This window comes from Myotis yumanensis, unplaced genomic scaffold (assembly GCF_028538775.1).
Source record: "Myotis yumanensis isolate MYYU_CA2020_CCGP unplaced genomic scaffold, mMyoYum1.0.hap1 SCAF_23, whole genome shotgun sequence".
Lineage (NCBI taxonomy): Eukaryota > Metazoa > Chordata > Mammalia > Chiroptera > Vespertilionidae > Myotis > Myotis yumanensis.
In genome coordinates, this window is record NW_027223774.1 from 5,013,765 (window position 1) to 5,029,186 (window position 15,422).

A 15,422-nucleotide genomic window follows, 5' to 3' on the forward strand; every position below is an offset into this window, starting at 1 on the left:
AACACAATAAGGAGAGGAACTCACATAATGATGGAAAACAAATTATACCTACAGTTTCTTAGACAATCATTTATTTGAAAATTTCTGTATATCATTAGTGGAGAACTATAATCACAGAAAACTAACTGAATTGAAGATGTATTCATATGATTCTTGTAATGTTCCAGAATATTCAAAAAGTGATCATGTAAAGTATGTCCCTGACATGAGTATGGAATATAATGAATATCTACAGAAATAAGACCTGAGTGGATAAAGCTCCTATATCAAAAGCCAATGATGTGTAGGAAAGAAAAATAGGGTGTCTATTTTCCAAAGCAAATAGAAACTAAGTAGTAGGGCATTTCCAGATAACATGTGATGGCCTTTGCACAAAGTCTCAACAAATCCCTACTAAACCCTTCTTACTGAGAAAGAGAGACTATCAACTCTACAGTGAGGGGAGCACCTCTGCCCCATGACCATCACATGGACTGAGACAATGGGTATCAGGTGACAGAGGCACAGCATAGGACAGGTCATCACTGCTGACATTCCTGGCAAAAATACATAAATAAAGAAATAATTATGTGAAAATGATCACAAATAAACATTAATTTTTGCAAGCGTCAATCCACATGTACCTCTAATGTTCTATAAGCTACTGGTACATTTCAATACCAAGTTTTTTGTACTAACCTAGTAAGCAAGTCTCTTCTATATACCCTTCTTTTCAGAACTTTCTGAACTATTCTGAGCAGTAAGATGTGCATCACCTTCTTTTTTTTAAAAAATATGTTTTTTATCTATCTCAAAGTGTAAGTGAGAGGGAGAGATAGAAACATCAATGATGAGAGGATCATTGATCGGCTGCCTCCTTTATGCTTCCTACTGGGAATTGAGACTGCAACCTGACCATGTGCTTTGACCAGAATCAAACCAAGGACCTTACAGTCCACAGTCCAAGGCTCAATCCACTGAGCCAAACCAGCAAGGGCATATACGCATCTTCTTACCCGTGATCTAGAGCTGATGCTGCAGCCACTGGAACCTAACACCTACATTTGCCTTCTTCACTGATACCTGAGCCTTTGATCCATCTCAGTAGGGATACAAGACAAGGCTGCCTTCCAAGTTTGATCTGTCACAAAAAGGATGTTTTGAGTAGTTGAAAGTCATGAATTAAAGGTGGGAATGCTTCCTGACCTGGGGAGGCTGCATAAAATGAATACAGAGGAGGCTCTGGGAGAAAGGAGGGAATTACAGCCCAGCCAGTGTGGCTGAGAGGTAGAAGGCAGACCTATGAACCAGGAGGGCAAGGTTAGATTTCTGGTCAGGGTACACTGCAGGTTTCACACTGAATGGTCAGTGGGGGGTGTGTAGGAGGCAGCTGGTCAATGATTCTCTCTTCTGCTTGATGTTTCTATCTCTGTCTCCCTCTCCTGTCCACTGTGAAATCAATTAAGATATGTTTTTAAAAAGAGGGAGAAAAAAGAAGACAAAATTATGAAAAACGAGAGAAATATAGAAACTGTTGACAATGACTATGATGACAAAAGTAATGAAATAAGGAAAGAAAAACAAGTTGCAAATGAATGAAAATCAGAAATAGAGAAATAAATCACCAGATGTTAGAGGAAAAGCAAACATAGCCTGTGACCCAACACATCTAATACCTGAGAAGCAGCCATTTGGTCCTGGTCCTGATGGGGGTCTGGGATGTTTTCTCAGGTGACAATATTTTGAGGAGTCACAGAATGTACATTTAGAGAAGTCAGCACAGCCTGTTAATCAGCTCACCTCACACTCACAGGCAGAGGACCTGGAAATGAGGAAAAGGTCACCCCCTCCTGTCCTTGGTCAGAGGAGAGAAAATCAGGAACACTGAGCTCCCTCATGGAGACCACACTGTGAATTTTCAAGTGTGTGCCTTCATGTGTCTTTCCTCCCAAAGACTTCCACAAACTTCTACAAAAATGAGAACGTGCCAAAACCGGTTTGGCTCAGTGGATAGAGCGTTGGCCTGCGGACTGAGGGGTCCTGGGTTCGATTCCGGTCAAGGGCATGTACCTGGGTTGCGGGCACATCCCCAGTAGGAGATGTGCAGGAGGCAGCTGATAGATGTTTCTCTCTCATCGATGTTTCTGACTCTCTATCTCTCTCCCTTCCTCTCTGTAAAAAATCAATAAAATATGTTTAAAAAAATAAAAAGATTATATACTTAAAAAAAAAAAATGAGAACGTGAGCTGCTGTCCTGACCCCCCAAACCAAACAGAGCACCCCCTTACCTCCCCTAAACAAAGCTTGCTCCCCACTCTCACAAAGGCATCCTGCCAATCCATGTCCTCACCTTCCATCACCTAGAGCACCTCAGTAACCAATGATGCCCCACTCAGAGCAGCTGTCCAACTCTATAGGGAAAAGCGTACCTGAGGGCATTTCTATTTTTAAAAAATATATTTTATTGATTTTTTTACAGAGAGAAAGGGAGAGGGATACAGAGTTAGAAACATTGATGAGAGAAACATCAATCAGCTGCCTCTTGCACACCCCCCATTGGGGATGTGCCCCCAACCAAGATACATGCCCTCGAGGAAAATTGAACCTGGGACCCTTCAGTCTGCAGGCCAAGGCTCTATCCACAGAGCCAAATGGGCTAGGGCCTGAGGGCATTTCTTAAAATGCTCCTGAAGGGATCTTAGAAGACCCAGAGGATTTATCTCAGGATGTTTTTTAAATAATAAATTAAGTATTAAAGATAGAAAAAGTAAATCCATGAAAACAGACACATACACACCCCACAACCACAAACGTAAGGCTTCTAATATTCCTTAAAAAAGCATCAGATGGTGACAGACACATGTCACTTCCTTGTTGCCATCCCAGGAAATGACAAGGGATTCATGAAAAACAGACAAGTCTCTCCTCTCTGAGTGTATAAGGGTTGCAATTGGAAGCAAATAATAATAAAATTCCCAAACCTTATAAACTGGAGATGTGTAAGTCTCATTCAATCTGTATAACTAAGACAATTCAGCTGTTAAATTAACTATATAAAGCCATGCTCAGGCGGCATGCTCACTGGTTGAGCTTGGACCTTTGAACCAGGAGGTCATGGTGAGATTCCTAGTCAGGGCATGTGGCCAGGGTGCAGGTTTGATCCCCAGTGAGGGGAGTTCCGGAGGCAGTTGATGAATGATTGTCTCTCCTCATTGATGTTTCTATCTCTCTCGCTCTTTCTCAATAGAAATGTGTGTATATATGTGTGTGTATATATATATATATATATATATATATATATATATATATTCCTAACTAGTTTTGATCAGTGGAAAGAGCGTCAGCCTACAGACTGACGAGTCCCAGGTTTGATTCCAGTCAAGGGCATGTACCTTGGTTGCAGTCATAGCCCCAGCAGGGGCGTGCAGGAGGCAGCTGATTGATGTTTCTCTCTCATCAATGTTTCTAACTCTCTATCCCTCTGTAAAAAATCAGTAAAATATATTTAAATACACACACACACACACACACACACACACACGTGCGCGCACGCATATATAAAGCCACAAGTGGATATATCAGAACTTATTCATCCACATCCCAACAGCTCACCTCTCACCAAGATCAGGGTTCCCCTCCTCCCACTACATGTATTTCTGTCTGTGGATCTGTCTCTGTCTCCTGCTCCCTTTCTATCCACTGTGGTCCTTTCCTGTGTCCCCCTCTCCCCTGCTCTCTCCCCCCTTTTCTCTCTGTTTGTCCTACACCTGGACCATGAAACTCCTGAAACCTCCTTCCCTTCAGGGGCTCTTTCTCCTGGTCTCTGAGGCTCCATCTCCACACACGTCTGCGTCTTCCCCTCCCCACGCCCGCGGCCCCTCTGCTGCCTGTTCCCGTCTGTCCCGCTCCCACAGCTGCTGACTCAGGGCTGCTCCCACATCCCTGAGCCCCCCTTTCTGTGGACCCCTCGCTGCCCTCTCTCCCGCCCACGTGTCTGTCTCTCACTCCCTCTCCTGACCCCCCAGCCTGGGCCCCCGCCCCCCGCAGTCACCGCGCCCACAAAGCCCCTCCCTGCGGGCAGGTCGCCTCTTCAGGGGACACCGCGTCCTCCCCCTGAGCTCCCCATGGACACTGTGCTCCCCGGGCAGGCACACCCCTTATTAAATGGGGGTGGGCCTAGGAGGGGGTGCAGACCCCCAGGCCGGGAGCCATCCGGGCTCTTTGGGCGGAAGCGCCCGGCGGGGGGAGGGGCGCAAAGGGCGGGAACCCCCTGACCCAGACTCTCAGCCCCGCGGGGAGGACCGGCGGCCCCGGGAACGGTTTTCAGCGGGAAAACCGCGCGGCAGGCGGTGGCCACAGCCACAGGCGGAGAGACCCCGGGCCGGGGCCTCCGTTTCCTCCCAAAGGAACGTGGCGCCCGCACCGCGCAGCCTCCCGGGACGCGGACTCACCGCTGAGAGAGGCTCCGGGGCGGGGACCCCAACACGGACTTCAGCACCGGCAGCGCCCTCAGCCTTCCCTGCGGGGAGGGGGACAGGGAGCGTCAGCTTTAAAGACAAACACTCTCCTCAGGAGGAACCGCCACCTTCCCCTCCACGGCCGCTTCCGTTTGCAAGGAACTGCGCATGCGCCTCCCTGCGGGGTGGGCGGGGCCAGAGCCTGAGCTGAGCGGCTCCGCGATGGGGGCGGGGCCGAGCCCGGCGGCCAGGCCTGTGCAGGGACAGAGGGAGGGGGGGCGGGGCAGGAGCGAGGGGGCAGCCCCGGGTCCCCGCACCTCCTCCCACAGGGACAGCCCTTCCTGGGGGAGTTTCCCACGTCATTGTCAGGGTTTTGGCTGGTGACGCGGCTGCGAAAGGATTCACAAGGGAGAGAAGAGACAGGGGCAGAGAGAAGGCGTTTATTTTACTTCTTTAAAGAGAGGAAAGGGCCAGGTGCCCGCTGATGGCACAAGGCACCCCAGATAGAGGGGCTGTTCCTTTATTAGGGTGCTAGCGAGTAAATGGCAGCTGTGGCAAAAGCATAAGGAGGGAGGAGGAACCTGGAATTCACACAGAGGTTTCCCAGCTCCCAGAGGCTGTGCTTAGAGCTATGGCTGGTCTGCCCTTCAGCTGCAGGTGTCCCAGGGAGGGGTCTTTTCCAGGATCTTCACAAGCCGGGAGCACATTCTTACAGTGAAGTTACAGGGAATTCAGAAGGTGAGCAGATTGGGTTTGAAACCAGAAACTTTCTGCCTGCGATTCGCCTGGATCCTTAAACCCTCAGCGAGGAGGGGGGAGGGGATGGGCAGCCTGCTCTCTCAGCCCCTCCCTGTCTCCCCAACTGAAGGGAGAGGCAGCTTGAGTTAGGGAAGCAGGTGGATGGGGGTGTCAGATACAGACCTAGATATCCATTCATGGTTAGGCGCCTGATGAGATAAATTCCCATCTAACACTGTGGGGGAGATATTTTCATCTGGTATTTTTCAAGGGATAAAAATTTTCTGTTTGTAAGTTGTAGTCTTTGAAGTTTTTGTGTTCTGGGAGTGCATTTTGAAATGAGTATCTTTAATTTAGTAGTCTCTATAATATAGATAATGGGCCATTTACCATAATGTACAATGTCTCTAGTTAGTATTCATTATATTTGGGATAGAAAATAATTTAAAAATCAACAATATTTAAAACAGTTATAAGAATAATAATTATTATCTCTTTACTTAATCTCATAACCACTTTTTAATTTTGATTACTTTCCAGTATTTTCAGGAATATAGATATTCCCTAGAGTATTTTGAAACTGTATTTACTTTAAAGATATGACCTGTTTAGAAACGTGTTATTTAGAGTAAGTCAAACCAGAGGATTATGTTTTGTTTTGAATATATTATATTGATTTTTTACAGAGAGGAAGGGAAAGGGATAGAGAGTAAGAAACATCGATGAGAGAAACATCATCAGCTGCCTCCTGCACACTCCCTACTGGGTATGTGCCCACAACCAAGGTACATGCCGTTGACCGGAATTGAACCTGGGACTCTTGAGTCCACAGGACGACGTTCCCAAACCGGTTACGGCCAGAGAATTATGTTTAAACTATTTAAGTATTTAATCACTTTACGCCAATAAAATATCAACCCTCAGTATTGCCACCCAAAACACAGTACATATAACAGACAAATACATAAAGACCAACCCATTCTACAAAGACAGTGAAAGACTTCTACACTGAAATGATACAACAATGCTGAAGAAAGCAGATACAAATAAATTGAGACATTCCTTAATATTCTGTGCTCTACAGAATAAATAGATTTCCTATCAAATTTCCAAGGCAATGTTGACTGTGGACAGCCAAAGAGATATAGGACAGCCAACACACTTCAAATATAGAAAAGTTGAAAGATTCACTTTTTTTTTACCCTGAAACACATTTTACAAAGCAAGAGCAACCAAGCGGGTGTGATCCTGGATTAACACAGGTACATATGCCAATAGAACAGAGGGGAATGCCCTCAAATAAACCCTGATGAAGCCTCACCTGCATCAAACAGGAGCCTTCTCTGTGGGAGAGGATACAATCCACAGGGGCAAATGCAACTTCCTGAAATGATGTTAAAAGTGATCTCCAAATTTCAAACATTCCTGTGGATTTCCTCCTTAAAACTGACAATGGAATGAAACACTCTCCGGCAATGATGTCTGCTTGTCCACATTCCTCTCCATTCCCAATGGTGAAGTTTGGAAGTCAGTGACTCACACATTTAGCCTCAAATCTATAATAATAAAAGGGTAATATGCTAATTAGACCAGACATCCTTCCGCACAAAGCCAGGGCTGTGAGGAAAGCAGGAGTCTGGCTGTCTGCCAGCAAAGGGCAGAAAGCCCAGGTCCCGGGTGCCAGAGGGAAGACGGTACTGGTGGCCGGGGAAAGGAAGGCCTACTCCTGCACGAATTGGTACATCAGGCCTCTAGTCCTATCTAATAATAGACAAACATGGTAATTAACCGTACCTCCGACATGCTTCCCATTGGCTGATTAGGGCAATATGCAAATTAACTGCCAACCAAGATGGCGGCCGGCAGCCAGGCAGCTGAAGTGAACAGGAGGCTTGCTTGCTCCAGTGATGGAGGAAGCCAAGATTCCCCGCCTGTAATGTAGCTCCCATCACCTAAATGTCACAACCACAAATTGACATGCCTTCAAAAAACTTTCAGCTGAACAAATTGGCACAGAAAAGGAAGTTACTTTGATGACATCACTGACAAAACTGGAGAATTAGTTTGATTTATTCAATAGTATTATTCTCTAGTAGAAGAAAATAGTATGCCTTACAATGTATCCAATATTCCATGGGAAAGTGTAAACAAGTAAAGTCCATATAATATACAAGGGCCCACAGATCTCTAAGGCAGAAACAATCAACCCCATGATTTCATGCATACACTAGGAATAAAAGATAACATCATCAAGTGATATGGGAGTAGAATCACATTAATACTTCCTTTTCAAAGTATTTCAAATGATTTCAATATAAATGATATAACACTATAAGTAATTGTACATAAGGAAACATCAATTCTTTTTTTTTTTTAAATATATTTTATTGATTTTTTACAGAGAGGAAGGGAGAGAGAGAGTTAGAAACATCGATGAGAGAGAAACATCGACCAGCTGCCTCCTGCACATCTCCCACTGGAGATGTGCCCGAAACCCAGGTACATGCCCTTGACCGGAATCGAACCTGGGACCTTTCAGTCAGCAGGCTGACGCTCTATCCACCGAGCCAAACCGGTTTCGGCAAACATCAATTCTTTTGATATATTCAAACATACAAAACATTACCTAACTACATTTAAAGTTTCAAGTACACTGTATAATAAACATTCTGATTTAGAATAATACCTGAAAGGTATTTGGCTACCTATCTAGTGTGAATTCAGCGATAATTTGAAATTCATAATCAATACATACTGGGATAAAGATTTTACATCTTTAAAGTCACTTTAAGGCATAAATTCCTTGGAGTTTTTTTTAAAAATATATTTTTATTGATTTTTTACAGAGAGGAAAGGAGAGGGATAGTTAGAAACACTGATGAGAAAGAAACATCGACCAGCTGCCTCCTGCACATCTCCCACTGGAGATGTGCCCGCAACCCAGGTACATGCCCTTGACCGGAATCGAACCTGGGACCCTACATTCCGCAGGCCGACGCTCTATCCACTGAGCCAAACTGGTTAGGGCTTCCTTGGAGTTTTATAAACTGTATATTTTGAACAAAAGTCCTTCCTTCGACTGTCGCTGGAACGTGAGTCTCGGCTTCTCTTCTCACCTTTCTCCCTGGACAACATGAGCTTCAGCACCCGCTCCACCTTCTCCTCCAACTACCGGACCCTGTGCTCCGTGCAGGCGCCCAGCTACCGGGTCTGGCCGACCAGCAGCGCAGCCAGCGTCTATGCAGGCGCGGGGGGCTCAGGCTCCCGGATCTCCGTGTCCCACTCCACCAGTGTGCGGAGTGGCAGGGGGGCCGGGGGCCTGGCTGCGGGAATGGCCGGGGGTCTGGTGGGCATAGGAGGCATCCAGAGCGAGAAGGAGATGATACAATGCCTGAATGACCGCCTGGCCTCCTACCTGGAGAGGGTGAGAAGCCTGGAGGCTGATAATCAGAGACTGGAGATCAAAATCCGAGAACATCTGGAGAAGAAGGGGCCCCAGGTCAGAGACTGGGGGCATTATTTCAAGACCATCGAGGACCTGAGGGCTCAGATCTTTGCAAGTTCTGTGGACAATGTCCGCATGGTTCTACAGATTGACAATGCCCCTCTTGCTGCTGATGACTTCAGAGTCAAGTATGAGACGGAGCTAGCCATGCGCCAGTCTGTGGAGAGTGACATCAACGGGCTCCGAAAGGTCATTGATGACACCAATATCACTCAGCTGCAGCTGGAGACAGAGATTGAGGCGCTCAAGGAGGAGCTGATCTTCATGAAGAACCACGAGGAGGAAGTAAATGGCCTACAAAACCAGATTGCCAACTCTGGCTTGACTGTGGAGTTGGATGCCCCCAAATCTCAGGACCTCAGCAAGATCATGGCAGACATCCGGGCCCAGTATGACGAGCTGGCTCGGAAGAACAGAGAGGAGCTAGACAGGTACTGGTCCCAATAGATTGAAGAGAGCACTACAGTAGTCACCTCGCAGTCCGCTGAGGTACGAGATGCTGAGACGGCGCTCACAGAGCTGAGATGTGGTCCAGTCCTTGGAGATCGACCTGGAATCCCTGAAAAATCTGAGGGCCAGCTTGGAGAACAGCCTGTGGGAGGTGGAGACGTGCTATGCCATGCAGATGGAGTAGCTCAACAGGATCCTACTGCACCTGGAGTCAGAGCTGACCCAGGCCCGGGCTGAGGGGCAGCGCCAGACACAGGAGTATGAGACCCTGCTGAACATCAAGGTCAAGCTGGAGTCTGCTGGAAGAGGGAGAGGACTTCAGCCTTAGTGATGCCCTGGACAGCAGCCTCTCCATGCAATCCATTCAAAAGACCACCACTCGCAGAATTGTGGATGGCAAAGTAGTGTCTGAGGTCAACGACACCAAAGTTCTAAGACGTTAACGGTTAAAGGCAGCAGAAGTGGGGTGCCCCTTAGGGAGGGGCGGGAGGCCAATAAAAAGTCCAGAGATAAAAAAAAAAAAGTCCTTCCTTCTATATCATGAATGTAGAATTTCTACCCAATTGGAATCCCAGACATTGACTGAGGCTATAGGTCAGTGATGGCGAACCTTTTGAGGTTGGCGTGTCAGCATTTTGAAAAACCCTAACTTAACACTGGTGCCATGTCACATATAGAAATTTTTTGATATTTGCAACCAAAGCAAAACAAAGACTTATATTTTTGTTATTTATTTTATATATTTAAATGCCATTTAAGGAAGAAAAATCAACCAAAAAAATGAGTTTGTGTGTCACCTCCGACACGCGTGTCATAGGTTCACCATCACTGCGATAGGTCCCAGTATATGATTTCCCACATTCTTCAGTTTTGTTTCCCTCTAGAATGAATTCCAATGTGAGGAATTAGCTAGGGATGCTGATTCAAGACTTTAGGACATTGTTTACATTTGTATTGTTTCTCCCCAGTATGAATTCTGACGTCAGGTAAGGTTTGCATACTGAGTATGCTTTGTCACATTCTTTATATCTGCTGGGCTTCTATCCAGTAATAATTATCACATGTTGTATGAGATATAAATGAGGACATACACTTTGGCATATGTCTCATAATATGTGAGACCTCATTTTATCATTCTCAATGAAGTTTCATCCATGGACAAATCTTTGGATGAAAACTTTATAATACTGCTGTTTCTTTAGAATGACTCCTAAAATGTTGAGTAACTCTGACCGCAGGTTAGGTTTCCCACATTTTCTACAGTGTAAGGCTTTCCTCCAGTATAAAATCTCTGACATGCAATAAATTTTGAGCTATGGGTAAATACACCAGCCCATTCTCTACATTTGTTCGGTCTCTCTCTCTAATGAAGTCTCCCAAGTACAGTAACACCTGAATGGCTTTTAAAGGCTTTTTTACATTTTTCACATTCATATGGCTTCTTTCCAGTATGTATTCTGCGATTTTCAGTAAGTTCTCATTCTGGTCAAGGACTTAGGACACTAAGCACATCTGTAAGATGTCTCTCAAGTATGAACTCTCTGCTCTATAGTGCAGCAGGCATACTGAATAAAAGCTGTAACACTTTCAACATGTTTAAGGCTTCTCTCCAGTGTGAACTTTCTGATGGTAAGCAAGGTGTGAGGTTCTACCAAAGGATTTGCCACATTCTGTACATTGATAAGGCTTCTCTCCAGTATGAACGCTCTGATGCTTAGTAAGGTCTGAGGAACATCCAAAGGCTTTACCACATTGTCTACATTTAAATAACTTCTCTTGAGCGTGAATTCTCTGATGAACACTAAGGGTTGAGAGCCAGCTAAAGACTTTGCCACATTCTGTACATTTATGAAGATTCTGTCCAGTGTGAACTCTCTGGTGCGTAGTAAGGTCTGAAGACTTTTTAAAGGCTTTGCCACATTCTCTACATTTATAAGGCTTCTCTCCAGTATGAATGCTCTGATGTGCCCTAAGGTGTGAGGACTGGCTAAAGGCTTTGTCACATTCTCTACATTTATAAGACTTCTCTCCAGTATGAATGCTCTGATGTCTCCTAAGGTGTGAGGACTGGCTAAAGGCTTTGCCACATTCTCTACATTTATAAGGCTTCTCTCCAACATGAATTCTCTGATGCCCCGTAAGGAGTGAGGACCGGCTAAAGGCTTTGTCACATTCTCTACATTTATAAGGCTTCTCTCCGGTATGAACTCTCTGATGCTTAGTAAGATCTGAGCACCATCTAAAGGCTTTGTTACATTCTCTACATTTATAAGGCTTCTCTCCAGTGTGAATTCTCTGATGAATACGAAGGGTTGAAGGCCGGGTAAAGGCTTTGTCACATTCTCTACATTTATAAGGCTTCTCTCCAGTATGAACACTCTGATGCTTAGTAAGATCTGAAGACCCTCTAAAGGCTTTGTCACATTCTCTACATTTATAAGGCTTCTCTCCAGTGTGGATTCTCTGATGAATATTAAGGTTTGAGGGCCGCCTAAAGGCTTTGTCACATTCTGAACATTTATAAGGTTTCTCTCCGGTGTGAATTCTCATATGAATACTAAGGGTTGAGCTCCGGCTAAAGGCTTTGTCACATTCTGAACATTTATAAGACTTTTCTTCTGTATGATTTCTATGATGTTGAATATGTCTTGAGGACTGACTAAAGCCTTTTCCATTTTCCCTGAGTTTGTAAAATTTTGCATTAGCATGAATTCTTCCCTTATGTACAATAAGAGATGAACGACATTTAAAGTATTTGCCACATGCTATACATTTGTAAGGCTTCTCTCCAGTATGAATTGTCTGATTTAGAGTATAACCTGAAGGCCTAGTAGATGTTTTACCAGAATCTTTACTTGTATAAAGTTTTTCTCCATTATGGATCTTTTTCAGTCTCTTTTGATTGAATATTTGAATGAAAACTCTCCCAAACGTATTCCATTTGTAAGCCCCCTCCCCAGTATTTTTATTCTCTTGTGCACTGTAATTTGAAGACTGCTGAAAAGACTGAACACAGTTACTTCCTTTGTGTGTCTTCTCCACAATAGGAATAACCTGACAGATATTGTGATTGGACATTTGGTCAAAGAGTTTTCCACTTTTATAATGGTTCTCTGCAAGTTCGTTTCTCCGATGATTAACATATGACTGTTGCTTAAAGTTTTTCCAATGTTTATTCCATTGATAACTGCTATCTCCATAATATGTACTCTGGTAATAAGGGGAGATAGAAAGACCTTTAGTGACAGTTACAATTTCATTAAACATGTACACTTCTTCCATAAGAACCATTTTGTGATATTCATTAACCAATATGGTTGTATAAAAAACGCTTTCCTAATTTATTACAATTATGGACAGAAAAGAAATACAAAACTTAAATGTCAGAGGAAGAATACTGAATCCTTGTTTAAAAGATTGCCAAATTGCCTAACCAGCATGGCTCAGTGCTTGAGGTTCAATGTACGAACAAGTAGGTGACAGTTCCATTCCCGGTAAGGGCCACATGCCGAGGTTGCAGAATCAGTGCACAGTAGAAGGCATGCAGGAGGCAGCCAATGAATGATTCTCTCTCATCATTGATGTTTTCCTCTCTCTCTTCCTCTCTGAAATCAATAAAAATGTTGTATTTTTTTAATCATAAAAGATTGCCAAATTGAACACATTTAAATTTTATAGGTACATTATATATCTCTACATTTTAGAAATGATTGAATGAAAGTTTAATCCCATCCTACATTTAAACAATTCAAATAATTATTTACACTACAGAGTATGAATTCCTAGTTTATCCAGCTTTCCTTTCCAAGTATGCATGATAGTAAAATGTTGTTTTCAACCTTCACGTGCAGAAACACAGTAATCTGCCAATGTAACTGACTTTAAATTCGGAGGCTTCCCAAATGCATAAGCCACCTGACATCTTTAGGTAACAACTATTTTATTCTGATAACTGGTGCAGATTTGTTCTGTTTACATTAATATCCTCTTTTTTCATCACATTCTAAAATACCAAGGCATTCATTAAGTGTACATTATCAAAGCAAAACCTTCTTTTATATCTTACCAATATAACTTCAGAGAATAAATCTGGTATTCCAGTATTTGGCATAAAGGCCTGGTCATCTTCAGATGACATAGCTGAAAGAGAACAAATTTTCAGTTTTGATAATCAGGTGGGATCACCTTGAAGTTACCAGCAACTATAGGCCAAATGACATTTTTGAGTACTCCAAGAGCCAGTGAAGGCTTCAAGGAAAGCTCAATATAGGTACCATGAGGAAAATTCACATCAAGGAGGGACAAAGAGTTGCTTACATTTGCCAATGATACCTGCTCAAACCCCCTGGCACACAATGGCAATATTATAAAAATACTCCCAATTCCCAGCTTCTTTGCTGGAGAGAGAGAGAGAGAGAGATGAGGGAAGTGCATGTTCAATGATCTTCCTGTTTTGAAGCATGTGTCTTTTGTGCAAGACACAGAGTGCAAACAGAATGGCAGTTATGGTGAGTGCCCTGCAGTGGCTGCTACAAAGAAACAATGAGAAATTGTTTGAGCACCACAAAGACTGCTGTATTGAAGATATATATCAAGGCTGAAAAGATACCGTTGGTCTCAGAAAGAAACAGGGAACATTTGAACTTGGAAATTAAACAGACAACCGAACCAAGATACTGAAAACCGTGTTGACAGTAAGTACAGTTTGTTCCACAGATGGTTATTATTTCTTTCCTCCTATAGAAACCATGTTCAAAGGCCTGCTTTTGTTTGGGATTCTGGAATCTCAATAAAAGATATCAAATCATGCAAAAAAAACCAAAAAACGGAAAAAGGGTACCATGAGGAAAACAAAATAAAAATAATCAAATTGGCACCACATTAATGGAAATATACTAATTACCTGAAAAATAATGGCAAATAAGTATCATAAAGCTCAAAAGGAGAAAAAAAAGACAACTAGTAATATCACCAAAATATTATATAACCAAAATAAAAATGCAATGAGAAAGTATTTTACAAACATCACACCAAAAGGGGAAATAGAAAAACATATACCCGAATTCAAAGATACAGTAGAATCATAAATGAAAGATATGATCAACTCAAAACATCAAAGAATTTGTCTGAAAGAGGTGGCTCAGTGGTTGAACTTCAACCTATGAACCAAGAGGTCAAGATTTGGTTCCATGTGAGGGCTGAGGCCAGGATTGAAGGCTGGATCCCTGATCGTGTAGGAAGAAGCGGATGTTTCTCTCTCCCTCTTCCTCTCTGATATCAATAAAAATATACTTAAAAAATAGTAATTAAATAATCTAAGAATTTACAAATAAAGCATTAAAATTTTAATTCCTTATAATTTCGATTCAGAAAAGCCAACAAACATGTGGAAATGTTGAGAGAATTTTAGGAACTTCTAAGACACTAACAAATCGACCACCAAGGCAACCCCAAAGAGACGGAATAGTGAAAAGGAGTAGGTAGCTTATAAAAACATTAATAGTTTAAGATCCTGACAACTGGAGAAAGTGATATACAAATGCAAATAGCTCACTGAATTCTAAATAGAATGAATATAAACATGAGAACAGATAAAAAACAATGAAAATACCAATCCCCAGAATACTATTCTAAAAGCATCTACACTAATAAAAGAGAAACATGGTAATTAGCATACGACCGCTACCCTTCCCATTGGGTAATCAGCATATCCTTATGCAAATTAACTGTCAGCCAAGATGGCGGCCGGCAGCCATGCACTGAAGCAAGCAGGGAGGCTTGCTTGACTCAGTGACTGCGGACTCCAATATTCCCCGCCTCACTTGCCAGCCTGTCAGCTGCAACTCTAAGCAACTATGTACTATGTTGCAAATAAGAAGCTAAACAAAACCCCAGAAACCGGCTTTCAGTCAGTCCCGGACTGCAACATTGTATAGATGTTTTCAGCAGCAAGGCCTCAGAGCTAAAGCTAGGCCTCTATCCTATATAGTAAAAGGGTAATATGCCTCCCAGCACCGGGATCAGTGGAGCAGCGAGGCTCCCGGCACCGGGATCAGCATGACAGGAGGCAGCGCCCAAATCCCCTGATCGCCCTGCGGCTCTGTATGTGACAGGGGGCAGGGCCACAACCTCCCTATCCGCCCTGCTCTGTTCCTGACAGGGGAAGGCGCCCCAACCCCCTGATCGGCCCTACTCTGTGCGTGACAGGGGGGAGCTCCTCAACCCCCCTGATTGGCCCTGCTCTGTGTGTGACAGGGTATGGAGACACAACCCCCCTGATCGGCCCTGCTCT

At 43.7% G+C, this 15,422-nt stretch overlaps 2 protein-coding genes and 1 pseudogene across 6 annotated transcripts in view; 1 reads left to right on the top strand and 2 right to left on the bottom strand.

The window, feature by feature from the left end:
* Window positions 1–4,576, bottom strand: part of LOC139000144 (zinc finger protein 420-like) — a 28,191-nt gene extending 23,615 nt beyond the window's left edge. For 4 of the 5 annotated variants that reach the window (XM_070402440.1, XM_070402436.1, XM_070402438.1 and 1 more), the window contains exons 1-2: window positions 4,432–4,576; window positions 1,656–1,801 (exon numbers count right to left, since the gene is read on the bottom strand). The gene's annotated coding sequence lies outside the window, so the exon portion shown is untranslated. The remainder of the gene's footprint in view (window positions 1–1,655; window positions 1,802–4,431) is intronic. The other variant, XM_070402437.1, reaches the window with a different exon arrangement.
* Window positions 4,577–8,308: 3,732 nt separating this feature from the next.
* Window positions 8,309–9,591, top strand: LOC139000145 (keratin, type I cytoskeletal 18 pseudogene; annotated as a pseudogene).
* A 902-nt stretch (window positions 9,592–10,493) lies between these two features.
* On the bottom strand, window positions 10,494–12,421 carry LOC139000297 (zinc finger protein 43-like). The gene is made up of 2 exons (XM_070402537.1): window positions 10,769–12,421; window positions 10,494–10,604 (listed from the first exon to the last, which is right to left on the bottom strand). The coding sequence occupies exons 1-2, from the start codon at window positions 12,419–12,421 to the stop codon at window positions 10,494–10,496; spliced, it is 1,764 nt and encodes a 587-aa protein (XP_070258638.1).
* Between the last annotated feature and the right edge of the window lie 3,001 nt (window positions 12,422–15,422).

What these genes read in the sequence shown, in the direction of transcription:
- LOC139000297 (XM_070402537.1), bottom strand. Translation starts at nt 12,421, where the DNA reads ATGGTTCTTATGGAAGAAGTGTACATGTTTAATGAAATTGTAACTGTC. An exon ending in CCTTTGGTAGAACCTCACAC is followed by an intron (nt 10,605 to 10,768) that starts CTTGCTTACCAT and finishes CCAGAATGAGAA; the next exon opens with CTTACTGAAAATCGCAGAAT.